Source organism: Aethalodelphis obliquidens, unplaced genomic scaffold (genome assembly GCF_003676395.1).
Source record: "Aethalodelphis obliquidens isolate GAN/ISIS:26980383/991018 unplaced genomic scaffold, ASM367639v1 scaffold124, whole genome shotgun sequence".
Classification (NCBI taxonomy): domain Eukaryota; kingdom Metazoa; phylum Chordata; class Mammalia; order Artiodactyla; family Delphinidae; genus Aethalodelphis; species Aethalodelphis obliquidens.
The window spans coordinates 974,380-995,040 of NW_020838068.1; the positions used below are offsets into that span (position 1 = coordinate 974,380).

The 20,661-nt window shown below is 44.7% G+C and overlaps 1 protein-coding gene across 6 annotated transcripts in view; it reads left to right on the forward strand.

The window, feature by feature from the left end:
* WDFY4 (WDFY family member 4) overlaps positions 1-20,661 on the forward strand; it is a 280,103-nt gene that overhangs the window by 171,019 nt on the left and 88,423 nt on the right. For all 6 annotated transcript variants that reach the window (XM_027098510.1, XM_027098511.1, XM_027098514.1 and 3 more), the window contains 4 exons: positions 4,284-4,361; positions 10,224-10,430; positions 11,826-11,877; positions 14,584-14,747. In XM_027098510.1, coding sequence (XP_026954311.1) covers positions 4,284-4,361; positions 10,224-10,430; positions 11,826-11,877; positions 14,584-14,747 — 501 coding nt within the window. The remainder of the gene's footprint in view (positions 1-4,283; positions 4,362-10,223; positions 10,431-11,825; positions 11,878-14,583; positions 14,748-20,661) is intronic.

Sequence of the window (20,661 nt, forward strand, 5' to 3'; positions counted from 1 at the left end):
AATCATTCACCTATTGAAGGTCATCTGGGTTGTTTCCAGTTTTTGTCTATTATGAATAAAGCTTCTATAAACATTCACATACAGGTTGTTGTGTGAGTATAAGTTTTCATTCCACTGTGATAAATCCCCAGAGGTTACAACTGCTGGATACTATGGTAGTTGCCTAGATATAAAAAAAAATCTACTGACCTGTTTTCTGGAGTGGCTGTACCATACATTCCACCAGCAATGTATAAGTGATCAAGCTGCTCTGTATCATCACCAGCATTTGGTGTTGTCACCTCTTAATTTTAGCCATTCAGATAGGTGTGTAGTCATTTCTCATTGTGGTTTTTATTTTCATTTTATTAATGGTTAATGATGTAGAACATAGTGCTCATGTGCTTCATGTGATCTGCATGTCCTCTTTATGTCTATTCATGTCTTTTGTGCATATTCTAATGGGATTTTTTTTTTTTTGCTCTTGAGTTTTAAGAGTTCTTCATACTAGTCCTTTGATTGATGTGACTTGCAAATACTTTCTCCTAGATTGTAGCTTATTATTACATCATTTTTTAATTTTTTTTTTTTTTTTTTTTGCGGTACGCGGGCCTCTCACTGTTGTGGCCTCTCCCGTTGTGGAGCGCAGGCTCTGGACGCACAGGCTCAGCGGCCATGGCTCACGGGCCCAGCCGCTCCACAGCATGTGGGATCCTCCCGGACCGGGTCACGAACCCGCGTCCCCTGCATCGGCAGGCGGACTCCCAACCACTGTGCCACCAGGGAAGCCCTATTACATCATTTTTATGTGGGTTTTTGTGGAACAAAAGTTTTTAATGCTGATGAGATCCAATTCATTTTTTTTCTTTTATGCTTTTGGTGTAAAATCTAAGAACTTCAGCGATTTGTTGAATGAGAGCAGAAAAAGCAGACATCTTTGCTTTGTTTACAGTCTTAGAGAGAAAGCATTTATTGTTTCACATTAAATATAATGTTAGCTGTGGGGTTTTATAGATGATCTTTATTATGTCAAGGTAGTTCCCCTCTATTCCTGGTTTTCTGAGAGTTTTATTATGAATGAGTGTGGAATTTTGTCAGATGCTATTCTGCATCAGTTGATACAATCATGTCATTTTCTTCTTTAACCTACTAATACGGTAGATTATCTTGATTGCTTTTTGGGTATTTACAAGCTTTGTGTTCCAGAATAAATCCACTTGGTCATTGTATGTAATTCTTTTTATGCATTGCTAGGTTCTATTTGCTAATATTTTGTTAAGAATTTTTGTATCTCTATTACAACAGCCAGGACATGGAAGCAACCTAAGCATCCATTGACAGATAAATGGATAAAGAAGATGTGGCACATATATACAATGGAATATTACTCAGCCATAAAAAAAATGAAATTGAGTTATTTGTAGTGAGGTGAATGGACCTAGAGAATGTCATACAGAGTGAAGTAAGTCAGAAAGAGAAAAACAAATACTGTATGCTAATACATATTTATAGAATCTTAAAAAAAAAAGCAAAACACATACTCATTCTGAAGAACCTAGGGGCAAGACAGGAGTAAAGACACAGACATAGAGAATGGACTTGAGGACACGGGGAGAGAGAAGGGTAACCTGGGATGAAGTGAGAGAGTGGCATGGACATATATACACTACCAAATGTAAAATAGATAGCTAGTGGGAAGCAGCCGCATAGCATAGGGAGATTAGCTTGGTGCTTTGTGACCACCTAGAGGGGTGGGATAGGGAGGGTGGGAGGGAGACGCAAGAGGGAGGGGCTATCGGGATATGTGTATATGTATAGCTGATTCACTTTGTTATACAGCAGAAACTAACACACCATTGTAAAGCAATTATACTCCAATAAAGATGTTAAAAAAAAAAAAGAAAAAAAAAGAATTTTTGCATCTCTATTCATGAAAGATAGGTTTATTTTCCTGTACTCTGTTTGTCTGGTTGTGGTGTAAAAGTATAAGGGTATTGCTAGCTTCATAAAACAAATTGGGAAGTGTACCAATTTTTTCTATTTTCTGGAAGATATTTTGTAAGATTTATGTTAATTCTTGCTTAAATATTTTGTAAAATCCTCAAGCAAAATCATATGGACCTGGAAATTTATTTGGGGGGAGTATTTAAGTTATGAATTCAATTTCCTTAACTGTCATAGTCTGTTCCAATGATATATTTTATATTGGTTGACATACAGTAATTTATGTTTTTGCAAAGGATTTGTCCATTTAATCTGAGTTGTCACATTTATGTGTATGTAGTTATTTGTAATATTCCCTTGCTATCTTTTTGATGTCTGCAGGGTCTGTAGGGATAGCCTCTCCTTTCATTCTTTATATTGGCAATATGTGTCTTCTTTTTATCTTTGTCAGTATTTCTACAGGTTTGTAAGTTTTATCGATCTTTTCAAAGAACCAGTTTTGTTTCAATGATTTTCTCCATGTTTTTCTGTTTTTAATTGCATTGATTTCTGCTCTTACCTTTATTATATCCTTCCTTCTGCTTGCTTTGGGTTATTTTTCTCTTTTATTCTAGTTCCTTTAGTGGGATCTTAGATTGACTTAGAAATTGTACTTTTTTTTTTTTTTCAGATAGGCTCTATGATACAAAACATTTTAAAATTACATCATTTAAAAATATTTTAATTTAAAATCTTTTCATCTGTATTAGGGTAAAATTGTATATATTTAAGACACACAACTTGATGTTTTGATGCACATATACATCGTGAAATAATCACCACAATCAAGGTAATTCACATAGTTACCTTTTATTTTCTGATGAGACCACTTAAGTTCTAACTTCTTAACAAATTTCGAATATATAGTACAATATTGTTAACTAGAGTCACAATGCTGTACATTAGGTTTTCAGAACTCACTGTTTTGCATGACTGAAGCTCTGTATCCTGTAATCAACATATCCCCATTTCTGCCTCTCCCCAGCTCCTGGAAACCACCATTCTACTCTCTCCTTTTATGAATCTGACTATTTTAGAGTCCATATATAAGTGAGATGCAATGTTCTGGCTTATTTCACTTAGCATAGTGTCCTTCAGGTTCATCTATGTTGTTGCAAGCAGCACAATTTCCTTCTTTTTAAAGGCTGAATTTTATACATACATAAAACATATATATAATGAACTTTGTGATGATTTTTTTTCTTTTGTTCTGTTAATGTGATGTATCACCTTGATTGATTTGCATACATTGAACTATCCTTGCATCCCAGGGATAAATCCTACTTGATCACGGTATATGATTCTTGTAATGTGCTGTTGAATTCTGTTTGCCAGTATTTTATGGAGGATTTTTGCATCTGTGTTCATCAGGGATATTGCTCTTAAATTTTCTTTTATTGTGGTGTCTTTGCCTGACTTTGGTATTAGAGTGATGCTGGCCTCATATGATGAGTTGGGAAGTATTCCCTCTTCTTCTATTTTTTGGAAATTTAAGAAGGTTTGGTATGAATTCCTCTTTGAATATTTGATAGAATTCTCCTGTGAAGCCATCCGGTCCTGGGCTTTTCTTTTTTGAGAAGTATTTGATCACTCATTTAATTTCCCTATTTGTTATTGGTCTGTTCAGATTTTCTAAAATTTAACTCTTTTCTAATGCATGCATTCGGTGACATATATTTCTCTCTCAGTATTGTTTTAGCTATGTGACAAATTTTGATACATACTGTACTATATGTATTTTTAAAAATTTCCCTTGAGACTTACTTTTTGATCCATGGATTATTTAGAAGTATATTGTTTAGTTCCCAAGTGTTTGGAGATTTCCTGTTATTGATTTCAGTTTGATTCTTTTATGGTCAGAGAACATATTTTGCAGGTTTTAATTTTTTAAAAATTTGTTGAGATTTATTTTATGGTCCAACATGTAGTTTGTCTTGGTATATATTTTGTGGGGGCTTGAAAAATGTGTATTTTACTATTGTTGGGTGCACTATTCCATAAATGTGAGTTACTTGAACATTTTTTAGAATTCCATTTTAATTTATCTATTATATTCTAGCTTTTCTAGTTTTTCTTGGGAGGAAGATTTATCTGCTACAAGCTAGTTTGTCGTAGCTGGAAGTGGAAGTAACCCATAAGCATGTATGTGAGTGTGTATGTGAATGTAACAGCATAGGTGGTACATATATTCATGAGGTTGTGATTGATTTGACCAACAAATCCTGTAACTCTTACTTCCCCCAACAACTGGTCAGAGTAGAGAAGTTCTTACCTAAAATCACAGCTGTTATTAGTTGTGACTTGTTTTGTCTCTTCTCCAGGACTTCGTGTCATGTATCGAGAACTACAGACGAAAAGGACAGGAACTATATGCATCTCTATACAAAGATCATGTACAGGTAAGAAACAAGGCAATTCCCTTCTCTGCACAGTAGACCAGAACCTACCTTGAACCTGAAATAAAGAATCATAAGAGCATTTGGTTTAAATTCTAAATTGGCTAAGCCAATAATTGGTCATCAGTGAGTCAGTCCTACCTTCATGACCTGTGCCATGGGATTTGGACCCACACTGTCAGCAGCTGAGGAGATAGGCAGTGTTTCCATCCACTTATCTACTCATTCATCCATTGGGTGCCTCAGATCCTGTGCTAGGAGCTAGGGGCACGATTGTAAACACAGCAGACGTGGGCCTCACTCTCGGGTAGCTTACTCTAAAGGAGAGATATACATTAAATAAGTGCACAGATAAATAGATCATTATAACTTGGAAAGAGCAATAGACAGGGAAAATACAAGTATAATGGGAGATTATAACAAGGGGAAGACTTTAATTTGGGCAGATCAGAGGCCCTCTCCAAGGAATTGATCTTTAAGTTGAAATCTGAAGAAGGAGGAATATGGGCTAAAGTATTTTAAGGAAGTGGTTTTGACTAAGGGGAGGGAATGTGTGAAGCTCCTGAGTCGGGAAAGCACTGGATGTCATCCGTTAACTGGAAGAAGAGGAAGTGACTGGGATGATCTGAGCTGGGAAGGGACAGGGGTGAATGAAGATGAGGCAGGGCCGGAGCAAGCAGAGGGGCTTGCTGCCACCTTAGGGGTTTGGCTTGTTCTCCTAAGGACAGTGGGTTGCCACTGATGAGGGTAGGTTTAGATGTTGAAAACCTCTCTCTAGGAGTGATTTCTGTACAGTCTAGGTAAAGAGCACTGGCTGTCATGCCAGGGACATCTCTATTTGAATCTCAGGTCTGCCCCTTCCTAGGACTGAGCCTAGTCTGAGCCTCAGGGTCCCCATCTTTAAGACAGGATAATACTGCCTACCTGTAAAGATTAAAGAGTGAGTATGGAACACCTAGACAGTGGCTGGCAGGGAATAGATGTCCTATATGTGGTTAATGAATGGCTAAGAAGTTCATTTTTAGGTGGTATTATTGATGTTAACAAAAATTTTCTAAAATGATTGCTAGTAATAGAACACAACAGTAGAATTAAAACTTCACAAATTATATTTTTACTTTACAATTTCTCTGTGCCAAAGCCTTGCTAGGTGTAGGAAAGGCAGAGATGATAATGATACTCCTCTGGTTGAAGGTTCTTAACACTCAGTAGAGGGACCAAGAGTAAAGAAATTAAAGCAGGGTGATAAGGCCAATACTAGGATGTTGTACTACAAAGAGAGGAGCAGTGGGGTATAAGGAACCATTGGGTGTGCCTGGGGTAAGGCGAGGGGTGAAGGAATGGTGAAACAGTAGTCCCCAAGTTCAAGGGAAACAAAATAGGCTCTGATCAACTTAAGCCAAGTAACCTGATCCAGTTATCTCCATACGTGCTTGTTTGGGAGCCCACAACATGCCCCCACGAATAGGGATGTGTGAGATGCACAGCGTGCACCCCAGAAACATACAGACTAGCAACACAGCCTCCCAGGCTGTGCTACATAAGGAGGTGGGCAGTTTATCAGACATGCCGGCGGGGAGAGGCGGTTTGGGGATAGGTGTCCTGCTGGCTTATATTTGCGTGTTATCTGCGCCCCTTGGACAGGACCTCGCATGTGAGTGCCTTACTACTTGAATTCACCAAGTTCATTCAGGACTAGCAATATGGCTGATAAATTCAGCTGCCATTGGGGGAAAAGTAAGGTGAATCATTTAGGATCGCATCCTTTATTTAGGGATATCCCCATCACGCTTGTTCCATTTCAAGACAGAGGGTGTTGTTTATCTAAACTTTCAAATCAGCATCTAGTTGAGAGTTTGACCATTTCTCTTCTTATGGTTGGAAAAGCCTGGAAGATTTGGTCATGGCTAGGAGAAATGTGCTCTGTGGTAACTGGTGGATTTCTGCTGAAATTTGAAAAACTGAAGGTTAATGGGGAAGGACAGAAGAACCTCGGCAGAGGCTCTGAGCCCATAAGGCAAGGGTCCAGCCTCCTGGAACATCAGTCTGGCTTATTTTCAGCAGCGGGCCTGACTGGGGCTCAGAGGGTACTTGAGAAAGTGGGACAGAGTTTTACTGTTGATTGAAGTATTTTTGAGAAAATCAGCGTTTTGAGGCTAATCCGTGAGGATACTTTCCAAGTGTTTAAATATTTAAGACAGATCGTTTCGATGTTTAAAAGAATGCAGGTGTTATCACCGTCTGCCAGAGATAATGGGGTCTGGAGTGTTCACCCCGCTTTCTTTTAAGGGGTGTAGTAGACTTTCCCGACGAAGGCCGCACTCCACTTCCAGAGAAGTCAAGTCCAAATTCTGGAAAGAAAACAGCCTTGTGAAATATGCCATGTTCTTCAAGGACAGCTTCTCCTAATTACACTCCGTGAGGTCCTTCCAAGAGGGTGGAGATAATGAGGTTCAAGGGCCCCCGCCCACACGGCTCTCAGTAACAGGTTGCGTAAGACTTTTCCAACTGGGCATTTTACTTAACCTGAGAGGTCACTGGCGATGCAGGTGCTCACAGCATGACAAGATAGCGTCACCCAGTGCCCTGAAAGCTAACCCAAGCATCCAGTATACCTCATCATCCCATCACCGGCAAATCGTGCAATTCTGATATTTAATCTCCCCAATTTCCCATCACTCCAGAAGTGCTGACGAAAACAGGTGCCTCTGCTCTGGCCCTGCCCAGATGCCCCTTTGCCATTTCCAGTTAACATTTGTTCTCTTCTCTGTGGTCCGGCTGCTCTGGCGCTGCTCTGTGATATACCCAGGCCACCTGTTCTTATACTGAGTCCTCAGCATACCTTACAGACATGCCTCATTTTGTCTATATATTTTTTAAAATTACAGTTTTTACCGTTTAAAGTTCTATGCAAGATGCCTTCCACCCCAGAAATGGCCTTTCTTTTAGTGTGTGAGGGGCATTGCTCTGTCCCCTCTCTTTTGGGCTCTCTGGGGGCCAACAGGCTGTTTCCATTTCTTGCTCAGTCTCTATATATCCATTACATTTTGGTAACAGCTCTTTCAGATGTAAGTATCAGAAACTCAACTCAAACTGGCTTAGGCAACACATGAAATATTTTGAAAAATCCAGGAGCACATCACAGTTCAAGAAGAGCTGGATCCAGGTATTCAAACTCTGCTTTAAGGAATCTGCCTCCTCTCTCCCTCTCTCTCTTTTCTTTCTCTCTTTTTCGTACACACACACAAACACATGTTCACACAAACATTAAACACACAAGTGTATGAGATTACTAATATGTTTTAGGCAACAAGGCACATGGAGGAGAGAGCATTTGAGGCTGGCATGAACTCATGCTCTGCTCCCCAGTCTGTACATCCTGGAACCAGGCAGGGCTCATATAAAGGGTGGGAAATTATGTAACTTGCACAAAGGGACTGTCTCATTGCTGAGAGGCCTGCCTGTAGGCTGTGTATGCCTCAATGCAGATACATCAGGTGCCTTTTCCTGATGCACATAAGGTTGGCCAGCGCAAGGTGAGCAGCCCTGAACGTGGACACATCCACCTCTCTGCAGTCTGCTCTATGCGGCTCTAGAGACAACCAGTTCCAATCCCAGAGAATGATGCTCACCAGCCCATCCCACAACCATTCATCACCCACTGAAGCCAGGGCTGGGGTCAGCTGGACCCCAGCACTGGGAACTGAAAGTAGGGACGGTCTGGTTGCCAAGAGGCAAGTCTCAGTGATGCTACCCAAGAGCTTCTATTCAGCCGAGAATCATAGCTGCCTCTAATACACCAGCATCCCTGCCCCTGTGTCTGGTGTGGCATTTGGCCCGCTCGAGGTTTGAACTGAATGGGGACCTTACCTTGTGCAGAAGCATGGGCATTACAGAACACCTTGCGGGTGCAGGAGCTCAGGACTTCTGCTTATTTAGTCATCTCATGTCCTTTGTCTTGGGACCACATACAGCCTTCCATCATGGACTAAACAGTCATTCATCTCTGAAGGATGAATGAGGGATCTTATCCCTGACACACGTCTGTCTAGCTGCAGGTATGCAGACATGTTTGCCCTGTGATGAAGACTCAGGCAGCTGGGAACCTCCAGCTTGCATAGGTGGGGCCTTAGGGTGGAAGGGATGCTCTTAAAAGACTAATTTGAAACCCCGGATGAACAACGCAGTAGCTTGGGATTGTTCATCCTCTGTCAAGCTCAATATGGAACTACAAATGCAGCAACAATCTCCCAGGAGCTGAAATATTTTCCCCAAACACGTGTTCATTTCATATAACCAAATCCCTATAAAAGGCTTTGGATAGTCATTATTTTTCTGGAGTTTTTTATTAAACAATTGGAGTACTTGTAAAATGCTATCACTATTTAGGATGTGAATCCAAGAACTGTGGAGAAACAAAATTATCTTGTTTTGAAATAGAATTTGCTTTATTCACAATAATAATCCTAACTGCTTAAGCTGCGCGAGGCACCGCACTAAACTCTGGAAAATATCGTCTCATTTGATCCTTACATAAACCCATGGTTTTATTATTGTGGAAATATTACTAACTGAATTTGACTGATGAGGATGGTAAGTCTCCGTCAGATTAAACTGCTAGTGAAAAGCAGAAACATGGTGACAGCCCAGGTTCATCTGACACCAAAGACCAAGTACTTAGAACTATACCATCTGTCATGTTTTTGTGAGAATTTTCAAGTTCTGAGAACGATTTTCCCATTCAAAATGGATCTAAGTCTGCCAGTCTTTGAAGTAATACTGGCAGAAATCACGACTTAATGAAATGATACCAGGGCCCTAGGAAAGGAATCAAGCACGCAGGCTGAAGTGAAGGCTCTGGAATTAGACAGGCTGGGTTTCAGTCTTAGCTTGGTCACCTGTTGGTCCTTGGGGAAGTCACTTCTCCTCTCCTAGACTTGGTTCCTTCATGAGGATAATAGAAAGTACTTAACAAGTTCCAAGACTCACTTATGGTGTCATTGTGTAGAGGAAATGAGATAGAGCAGGTGAGAGGCTCAGCCTGGTACATGACAATGAGTTTCTTTTCTCTTTATGTTACTTTTGTGAGGTCTGTGCTGCTTGTCCTTAGCACTTTCCCCTTTCGGTTTTCTGAAAAATTAAAATGTAGGGCACATACCATCAAATATTTGAATAGTTGGAAAAGTTCACCCTGCAGACAAAGTTGATTCTGCTGTCCAAACTGAATTGAAATGTTTCCTTGATAGATGATGTAGGAAACTTCAGTGTGGCATACGAAAGCAATTTAGGGGTGTCGATGTATTTTGTAAAAGGTTTGAGTTATACTCTAGCAGAAGGTATAACAGTCAAGTGCTGTGTATGCAAACTATGAGGATTCCATAGATATTAGGAAGGATAATTTTCATTAACATCAAAGGTTTTAGCTTCTTTGAACATTCTCACCACACTTCCAGCCCAGACACTGGAAGGAGGGCTTTCAGCATCATTTTGAAGCGTAGGGGCTGTGGTGAGGTTCTGTGTCCATTCTACCAAATAGCTGTCCAATCCTCTGATGAATAGCATGGGGACCTTTGGGACCTGTTACTTTCTGCACAGCGCCCAGCAGTCACGGGGCTCTGTGGGCCAAAGGGCAGAGGGTTTTTTTTTCTCCTCGAAGTTGAATTAAATGGTCTCAAAGCTGAAAAACTGATTTCTTCTGGCCTGGTCCTAGCTCCAGAGAGTACACCCTGAAGGTGCTTGGAGCTGCCTGTAGGGGTGATTTTCCTCAGGCAATTATGGGGGGCTTGGTCTGCTCACCCCAGGAGGTTTGGGGCCAGGCTGGTGAGGAGATGTGTCCAGAGGTGACGCTGTACTTCTGCTTCCCAGAGGCGGAGATGTGGCAAAATCAAGGCAGCCAACGACTGGGCCAGGATCCAGGAGCAGCTTTTCGGGGAGCTGGGCTTGTGGCGTCAGATGGCAGAAGCCACACCCTGCTCCCGGTGGGAACTGGACTGGAGAGAAGGACCAGCTCGCATGAGGAAACGTATCAGACGCTTGTCTCCGCTGGAGGCCCTGAGTCGAGAAAGGCTCAAGGTAAGAATTAGATGCAACAAGACAGGATGCTTCCAGACAGGCAGTGTATAGAGAGGTGTCTCCTTAGCGTTTCCATCTGATGTTGTTTCCATCGGGAGTGCTTTGGCATGGACAGGTAGGAGAGGTAATGCGTGCAGTTCACTGCAGGAGTGCTGTAATGCATTCTTGGTGCTGTTTAACAGAAGGAAAGAATCACTGACTCCCCAGGTGCATAGAAGGGATGCTCTAACTACAGCCTGAATGAATGAAAAAAATAAGTGAGTGAGTGGTTCACATATACACCACTGACCCAGTACCACGCTGACATCCATAAAAGTCCGTTAGAATGGTCCGGATGCCAGCGTTTGAAAAGAGCCACGCGATGGGCACCGTCTCTTGTACAAGTTATGTGTCATAGAGCAGTCATGGCCAGCCCTTCTGTGGGCGTTACTGTGCAAGCAAATCCCGACTCAAGTCTTACAATGGAAATATCTTGAACTCAGCTATTTCTGCAAGCTTGAGCCAGTGACGCGCTTCGTCCAAATGACACTGAAGCTGCGTTGGATTCCCAGGCAACGGAATCTGGACAGTCCCCAGGCGTTTGCTGTAAGGAAGCTTGGACTCTCTGTCAGACTTACATTTTTGCTTTTTAAATGATGAAGAACCATCCTTGGCTTGGTAGTGGATACAGAAGAATCTGTTAATAGCATTTCATGTCCTCATTGAACAATTCTGCTTTAAGATATTCTGAAAAGCAGCCTTTCCACACCCTGGAACGCAAGACATTTCCTTCTGCGTTCATCCTGAGTTACAACGTTGGGCTTCTTCTGTAGTCTGTAACCTCAGAATCTTTTACCCACATTAAATCCTTTATAAAACCTAATGAAAAAAATATATTTCATTTATTCAGTAGACGTTTTAGTTTTGAGTGTATTGTCTGTAAACATCTGGTGATATATAGTATTTTTCCCTCAATACATTTCTTAGGAAATGGAGGCAGGAAAAATAAGCCTGCCCGTGGCGCTGATGTCAAGGCCGAAGGCTGGCTGTGGAACCTAGTCTCTGGTCTCTTGGGCTGTCCAGCCCCAGCCCCTGTCCCTGGTCCCCTCTCCAGGGTGGCCCATACCACAGACAGCCAGGATACTCTCTACTCCCGTTTGACATAATCTTTGGTAATTACTGTAAATCCTACTTAATGGAAGATTGTGGGTTTTTTCCCCTTTGACTCAGGAACATTAATACTTGCATTTTATTGTGGTCCTTTCGGATTTGGCATTTTGCTCCCCTTGCCTTTGAGTCTTGAGTGATTTGAAGGAGCCATATGCATGTGTGTATGTGTTTGTGAATCTGTGGAAAGGGGGGTGGGGCCCATAGGTATCCAGGATTTAATTTCTCTTTTCTCTGGTTTTATTTCAGGAAAGTCAGGACAGAAATGGTGATATTTCTCAGTTAAATGCTGAAAACCAAGGTATTCAATTTATCTGTATTTTTATTTAACAGTTAAAGCAATTCTTGGTTTTATTTAACATCTCCTTAAAGATATGAAGTTAATATATTGTGGGAAGAAAATGCTGCAAGTCTAGAGTAGGGAGTGCAAGGCCTTTCATCACTGTGCTCTCCAGAATGGAGAGGGACCCATTCCGGACCTGAACGCTCCACTGGGGGAAGGAGTTTGCATTTAGGTTGCAACAGTAAGAATTTTTTTCAGGGAAACTATCCTGTCAATTTGCTATATGAGGGAAACCTTAAAAGTGCCCCCCCCCACACAAATACTAATACATGTTCAGTATGTGACCCAAAACACCTAGGAGGAAAGTAGGAAAATATTTTAGAGCAAAATTGGATGGGATAGATATTTAATACTTAACACTGAATTCTCTGGTTGTGAAGATGACAGATATAATGGTCATTGTTATTTCTCCAATTTAAAAAAGCACTTTGAATCATTGTTGATGTTTATGCTTACCCTTTGTGTAATACGCATGGAGGAATTTGGTTGAGTTGATATGCTAAAAATCTAGTTTATTTTCAGAGGTCATTTTGGCCCGAACGCATCAAATACATACCAAACACACACACAGACACATACACTATATTTCAGATTTTGTGTTTCTACCAGACTCTGCCTTTTGTTTCAGACACTCTCTGTCTGTGAGTTTCACTGTATCCTAGGCTGCAGCTTATATCATACCCTTAACCAAGTGACACCTTCCTAGAGCTGATCAGACTTGTCTCATTTAGTGCCTTAGCACCGGATTTTGCGTGGAGCTTGCTGTCTCGTCAGTCTGCAGTAACAAAGCCCAGAAGTGAGGATCTTGAGCTCTGACCCCAGGTTGATTTGGGGAGTCCCACTTGGGACTTGGGATGACAGTGTAACACTCATATTTTGGCTTCTCTTCTTTCTATCCCAAGCCCCATAACCCTAAGATCAGAAGGAGAATCTGCCTGCTCTCCCTCTCAAAATGGGTGGCTGCAGAGCGTACAGTGGTAGAAAGCAGGTGTTTGATTTTATGTGGCCTAGGGCCATGGGCTGCTAAGTCCCCTCGTCCCCTATATGCAGGGCCTCTGGTCACCTATGATCCCAGGCGTCCTCCATGTTTCCAGCATGGACCCCCAACTCCCAGTAGGGAGCTCAGTCAAAGAAGAAAGGGCTGTGATCCTTCACCATGCCTTCCTGGGTGCCGGTATCTACACAGTGTTTTCTCTGCCTGAGGAAAAGCCTCTGATGGGTGTTGCTGTGAGCAGCAGGCACTTACATTCATCCAAGTGTGAGGTTCCCAGGTGGGGAGGAGGTCAAAGAGATGAGCGTCTTGCCACAAAGAAGATGTCCAGTAGCACCCTGACCTTGCAGCCGTGTGCTGCTCCACGCAGGTGGACACCCAGGACAGGGTGGAGGAGAAAACTCTAGAGATCCACACAGGTGTGTACTTAGCTGGCACCCAAAGGCACATGCACAGGAGTGCATCCTTTGGAAATAAGTCTAGATGGACACACAAATGATTGCAGCACAGTGGATTTTGGTAGTGTAGAAATAGAAACTAGTTGTATCTCTAAAAAATAGGAGGTGAGTTGGGTGATTATGGAAGAGTCACACAGTAGATTATTACAGCCACTTAAGTTGCTTTCTAAGAACTTTTAATGGAATGGGAAAGTGCTCATGGTGTAATCTTGAGCCAAAAAGTTAGAAAAGAAAAACTATAAATTCAGTATAATTCTTACCATGTCAGAAATTACGTTATGTGTGTACATATACATGTATGTACAAAAAAGATGTCAGAATTAAACCACATTGTGGCCAGGGAGGACAGACAGACTAGAGATGAAAAGATCAGCCTCTGGACTCAGAGGGACTTGGTTCAGATTCGGCCTCTAGTTCTTAGTAGCCGTATGACCTTGAGCAAAATAATTAGCCTTTGTCAATTTCTTCATTTGCAAAGTGAGGATGGAATGGACTCTACAATCTAGGTAGGACTGGATGAAAAATGTCATTAAAATATCCAGCACAGAGAAGGTGCTCACTAAACAGGAGCTGTTGGTATTAGCACTCTCTCTGGGCACACGGGTGATACTTGTTTTATTTCTCATTTTTAATTTCTCACAATTTCATGGGTTTTCCAAGTTTTTTACATTAAGAAGATAGTATTTCCATAATTAGGGGAAAAAACCCCACTCTTGAAAGAGTGAACAGGGGACCTCCCTGGCGGTCCAGAGGTTAAGACTCTGCACTTCCACTGCAGGGGGCGTGGGTTTGATCCCTGCTCAGGGAACTAAGATCCTGGCATGCCACCTGGTGTGGCCAAAAAAAAAAGAAAACAAAAAGTGAAGTTCAGAAAAAGCAAATCTTGTGGGACCCTCTGGGACCCTCTAGGAAATTGCTTTACTGATTAATGAAGGTGTTGAAACATCCCCCCGTGGTCACTGGAGAGCTGCAGAGCAGCCAGGCCCGGGTACATCTTCCTGAGTGAATCAACCTGCAGGTGTGTTCACCACATGATAGGGTCAGAGGGGTGTGTCCACTTTCAGAAACAGTGAGGGGTACGCTGGGATCCATGTCATTCACGGCTGCCCTGAAACCTTGCAGTTCCTCCCAGGGACTCAGGCCCAGGCTGTGCACTGTCCCTCGTGACTCCAGGTGGCTCCTGCACAAACCATACGTCCCTTTTTGCTGCTGCAGATGGAGTGACACCACAGGAAGCTGAGAGCGAGAGAGATGAGGCAGTAGACTGCACCCAGCTGACCTTCTTCCCCGCCTTACACGAAAGCCTGCACTCTGAAGATTTCTTGGAACTGTGTCGGGAGAGACAAGTCATTTTACAAGAGCTTCTTGATCATGAAAAGGTAACGCAGCCCATCATGATTATTCTTTAAAGATTATCAGACATGAGAGAACTAAGCTTTCTGCACTCACATGGGAGGTGATATCTCCATTCACCATAAAAAAATCAATGAGCAAAAGCGACGGCATGCTCCTAAATTTATGGGCCCAGAGCAAGGGTGCAAATGCCCACACATCTTGCATCAAAATGTTTAGAAAATATAAATCAAGCTAATAAACTGTTAAGTGAAATATGTTCTAATGTCCTATATTGACCAGTTTCAAATTTAGAATTCTTGACCTTCTTGTAGTTCAGCACCTTGGCCCCCCGCTCACAGCCTGACCACTTGAGGGATCCATCCCGTGCCTGAGTGAGGGGCCCTGGTGGATGTGTTTGGACACCTGACCCATATGTCCCAGCTGTCCCCACACTCCTCACCTTGAAACCAGCTCCCCTTGGCCACCACTCAGGCCTAGAGGAAGCACACTTGAGGCACCTTCAGCCCTCAGAAGGGTGGACCTGGAGAGACAGTAGGCACAGCCAGGAGGCAGGCTGGACCAGTTAGCAGGGAAATCCATTGTTGCGGATGCCTGGAGCTGGATTGTGGGAGCCCAGGCTCTTGGTGTGCATGCATGTCCCCTGGGTATGACTGGAAGAGGGTCAGGGGGTCCCCCTGAAGTACAGGAACAGGGAAGGGCCCTCTTACACAAGTCTAAGAAAGTATGGAAGATGAAGCACGTGTCTTAAAGTAAAACGGACCTGAGCTAAAAACCCCAACTTGGCCACAGTTAAATGGCCTGCTACCTAACCTTCGTGAGCCTCAGTTATTCTCATCTTTAATATGGAGTGCACGGCAACCATTTCACAAAATTCTCATAAGGCTTAAAGGGGATAATGGAAGCAAAGTGACTAGCATAGCACCCAGCACACATGAGGTGGCTCATTAAAGACTAATTCTCTTCCCTTTCCAAAGGTTGAGTGGTTTAAGGGCTGGGTAGACTTCCATCTGCCTCTTCCATCAACTCTTCTGTATGGGATGTAAGTGAAGAAGATGCTGCAGCAAAACAGAGGAGCAGGCAGGGCGGGGCTGGCCAGACATGCAGGGGCTACCCAGAGATGAATGCATGAGAGCTGAGGGCTAGTCTGGCTGCAGGGTGGAGGAGAGTGGAGCTGAACTACGGGCCACTGAGTAAGCAGCCTGGGTATCCAGGAGCAAGTGACAAGCTCAGAGAGCTTGTGATGGGTGTGAGCAACGTGCAGAAACCGAAGCATGTCCTTTCCAGGGGCAGATTCCTTGCAGAGACTCCTGGAGGGTGTCAAACTGGGATTTACTCCTTCCAGGGGTTGGGTGAAAGGGCTGACTTTGAAGTGCGTTGGCCAAATGGATGACTGCAGAACTTCTGCCGAGTGTTTAGCTGCTTTCAGATTTGGGTAGCAGTTAATCAAAACAATCCTGGGGGCTTCCCTTGTGGCGCAGTGGTTGAGGGTCCGACTGCCGATGCAGGGGACATGGGTTCGTGCCCCGGTCTGGGAAGATCCCACATGCCGTGGAGCGGCTGGGCCTGTGAGCTATGGCCGCTGAGCCTGCACGTCCGGAGCCCGTGCTCCGCAACGGGAGAGGCCACAACAGTGAGAGGCCCGTGTACCGCAAAAAAAAAAAAAAAACAGTCCTGGAACAACAAGGTCTTTGTACATGCTGAACCCACAGCTTTCAGCCAGAGAGTACATTTGCAAGTCCCCATCACACTTCACCACCATGCCTTCACACCTCACCACCATGCCTTTGCTCATGCTGGTTTGTCTGTCTGTGGTGCTCTGCACGCTAGACTCCTAGCAGCTGACTCTCCAAAGCCCATCATGACTGGTCCCCAATCTGAAACCTGGAGAGCTGGTCTCTCCCTCATCCCTGTCTCTACTGCCCACTGCATCTCCACCTGCCCTTGCTCCTGACATTCAGGCTAACCTTCACCACTTCACCTTCTGCCTCTCTCACTCTACTGATGCTCCTTCATGGAGGGACCCCCAGGCGCCTAACCTCGGGCATGCCTGGAGCAGCCTTTCAGTAAACACCGATGAATGAAGATTTATTATATTCATGTTCATTTTATTTTGATTATGGAAGTAGTGTAATCTAATGTGTGAAAGTTTAAAAAATGGATATAAAACATAACATATGTAACATATACATATATATTTATATATGTGTGTATACATAGCCACAGTACCCAGCTGCTGAGTACTAACAGCTGATAACAGTTTGAACATATCATATATGTTCACATAGGTAAATGGATATTTAGTAAATGCCTAGTCAATTGAAAACAGCTAAGAGATCAATGCTTTCTTACTCTTAAAACGTTTCTTTGCCTTATGCCCTTAAAGGATCATGTAAAGCAGTGATTCTCAGCAGGGGGCAGCTTTACCCTGCCCCGCCCCTGGGGACATTTGCCAATGTCTGGAGACATTTTTAGTTGTCATGACTTGGTGGGGAGGGGTTGCTACTGGCATCTAGTGGGCAGAGGCCAGGGATGCTACTTCACATCCTACAATGCTCAGAAGAGCAGAAAATAATTGTTCAGTCCCAAACGCCTATAGTGTCAAGGTGTCATATTAAACAGATTAAAACCAAACCCCAGCCATCCCTTCCTACTTTCCTGATAGGGTAAAGAAATACCGGGTTAGATATTGTCTCCATATTGGCTCTTTTCATCATTTTGATAAGAAGAGAGCAATGGCAATGCTTTGGTTTTATTTGGTGTATTAATTTTATATCGCTGCCATAACAAATTACCAAAACCTTGGTGACTTAAAGCAGCACACATTTATTATCTCAAAAGTCTGAGCGCAACATGGCTCAGCTGGTTCTCTGCTTAGGGTCTCACAGGGCTGAAGCCGAGGTGTTGGCAGGGCTGCGTTTGTTTCTGGAGGCCCTGGGGATGCAGCCATTTCCAAGCTCGTTCAGGTGTTGGCAGAATTCACCTCCATGCTTCCGTAGGACTGAGTTCCCGGGTCTTGGCTGGCTGTCAGCCAGGGGTCGTTCTCTGCTTCTAGAGGCCACCCACATCCCTTGCCTGTGGCTCTCTTCCTGCATCTTCAAGCCCAGCTGCAGCAGCCTCCTCACACTACAGAGCTCTCTGAGCTGCTTCTGCCTCATCGTCCCTCCCCGCCATCTCCCCTCTGCCTCCCTCTTCCATTGAATCTCTCCCACCAGTTCTTCTAGCGCCGCCTTCTGCTGCTAAGGTCTCATGGAAATTGGACCCACCAAATAATCCAGGATAATCTCCCTATTTTAAGGTCCACTGATTTGCAACCTTAGTTTCATCTGGAATGAAAAATAATTTCAAGCCCTTCAAGCAGCACCTAGGTTAGAATATGATGGGATAACCAGGGATGAGGCTCTTGGGGGACATCTTTGTCCCCAAATACTGCCTGCCATATCTGGTATCACTGAGGGTCCACATGTCACCTAATCCATGTCCCGCCTTCCAAGAAGGGCTTCTGCAGATGGCCTGACTCCCATGTGCTTTTGCCAAGACCAGCCAGGTGGCTCCAGTCCTCCCTGGGCTGGGCTGAGGGCGAGGTCTGGAGTTTACAGTCACAGCCAGAGCTAGTCCCAGCATGGCCTGTGCAGCAGGTTCTTGCCTTTGGTACTTGTCCTGGTCTCTGAGAGTCTTATTTTTGCTAACTGTCCCACCCAGCAACACTTCACTCCGGGGTCTTGTTGGGGAGCTCTCGGTGGCTTGTATCTGCTATTATCACTGTGATTGTGGCTCTTTTAATGGTACCTTAGCATTTGTTCTTTCCAAGAAGGAGGGAGGAGTGGGGTATGAACCCTGGTACCTAAGCCATGGCCCTGAGGAAGTGGGAAAGGGCCTGTCAGTGAAAATGAGGAAACACTCCTGTTTAAACCCAGCTCCAGCCGGCTTCCAGGGCTTCCAGGATGCACCTGGGAGCCTGTGAAGCCAGGAACTGTGGAGGTTGGGCAAGTGTTGAGCTTGGACAAAATGGGAGAATCCAGGTCTGAGTGGGTCTGTTTCCTGCTGAGATGGTGGAGGATGTGACAGAGGGTCAGAGTAGAGCCCACGAGAAAACTGACCAGCTGGGATGGGGCTCATCTAGGGTTCTAGGTCCACTACAAAATACAGCATTTTGTGGGAAAGAGGGAAGTTGCTGGGTTTGGGGCCTTGATTGATGTGTGGTGAGTCCCCTGAATTTAAAGCCTGAGGCAGAGAGGAGCATAGGGAAGCAGGCCTGGGAACTCAGGGACATCCACGGGCTGGAAGAGTGGGCTGAGTCGGGTCTGGGCTGCAGAGCTCATTGTGGAGCGGGCCCTGTGACCTGGCCCCCTCCACTGCCCACACCTCTACTAGCCAGATCATTGCAGCCTCATGCCCACCCACTCACCACTCCCCTGCAACCAGAGGCCCCCTCCTGGGTGAGCCTGTGCTGATGTGTCCGTCCCCAGAGCACTCATAGCAACGGGCCGCCCACAGCACTCTGCTCACTCTGCTGCCAGCATCTTCCTTGTCACACGGCTCTGTAATTATTCTTGAGTCCTCCTGTGATGCCTTTAAAGGCAGGGACAGGCTGGAATTTATTCTTGTCTCTCCCTTCCCTGACTTGTAGTATTTGTGCTCTGGAAAGACCTGCTGAGCTGTATCAACGGACCGTCCATGGGGAGCCCCCCACTCTGGTGTGCCTTGTGGCAGTGTAGGGGCTCCAGGCGTGGGCAGCCTGCCCACCACAGTGACATGGGTCTGCTCTCGAGAACCTCGGGAACTGGCCTGAGGTGTGGCATGCCCTGGGCATACCTCGTTCATTGGGGGAGCCCCTCTGGGAGCAGGTAAGGCGTGGCGGAGCAGGCCTGGCTGCCTTGCAAATCCACCACCACCAAGGAAGAAGATGCCAACAGTTCATGCCCAGGAGGGCCGCTTGGCACAGGGCAAGTGCTCAGCCTGGATGGAGAGCCTCATTCTGCTCTTTGTTTATCACTATTATTGGCAGAAGTGTCAATAGCTGGACGTCTGGAGCACTTGCTTTGGGTGCTTTTCATACATCTCGAGTCTCACCATGGGCCTGTGAAGGAGGCTTTATCATCTTCACCTTAAAGATGGCAAAACCAGAGCCTAGAAAGGCTGCTAACTGGAATTGCTCGTATTTCATCTCAGCTCTGTCTTACTCCAAGTTCGTGTGTTTTTCCTTCTTTCTCCTAGCTCCTAGCCTACTATGTTGGGCAAGTTACATAAACACTCCACCACCCTATTCTTCAGCAACCTTCCTGTATTGGCCTTGGACATGTTGGCTCCAGGACCCCTCTGCTTCCTCTGCGAATGTTCCGGTTAATGCCACCTCAGGCAGGCAGGCCTCCAGGTTCTTCACCACGCACGGCGTCTCTGCCAGGACGTAGCGTGACACGCACGTGCCAGCCTGCCTGCCTGCATGTGACTTAGCCCCAGCTCCTTAATCCTTGGTCATTCTACTTACTGTCAAGGACAGGAACTGGAAGTCGAGGAAGGGAGGATTGTTGCACTGACCCTAGAACCATGAACGTGTTTAAGCAAACATATAGAGGGTTTGACCGCGGCAGGGGTGTGTGTGTGCGTGTGTGTGTGCGCGTAGGTGGTTATTTTCTGCATTTCCCCAGACTAATATTTTCTGCTTGTGTTGAAACATTTTGAGGCAAGTATTGTTGTAAGCTGAGAGTTCCCCTAATTAAGAAGTCTCCATAAGACCTTTTGGGTCTTGTGCTTTTTCTAAGTGAAAGCACACCCACAGCAGGGTGTACGTGGTGGGTGTGCACCCAGGCTCAGAAAGCCCGGAGCACCTGCCTTCAAGTGGCCATCACGTAAAGTGGGCAGGCAGCCCGTGGCGAGCCCTGGCTCCTCCTCCCCTGCCGTCTCAGAAGCGCTTGCTTTCATGGTCTTTGCCGATGCAGC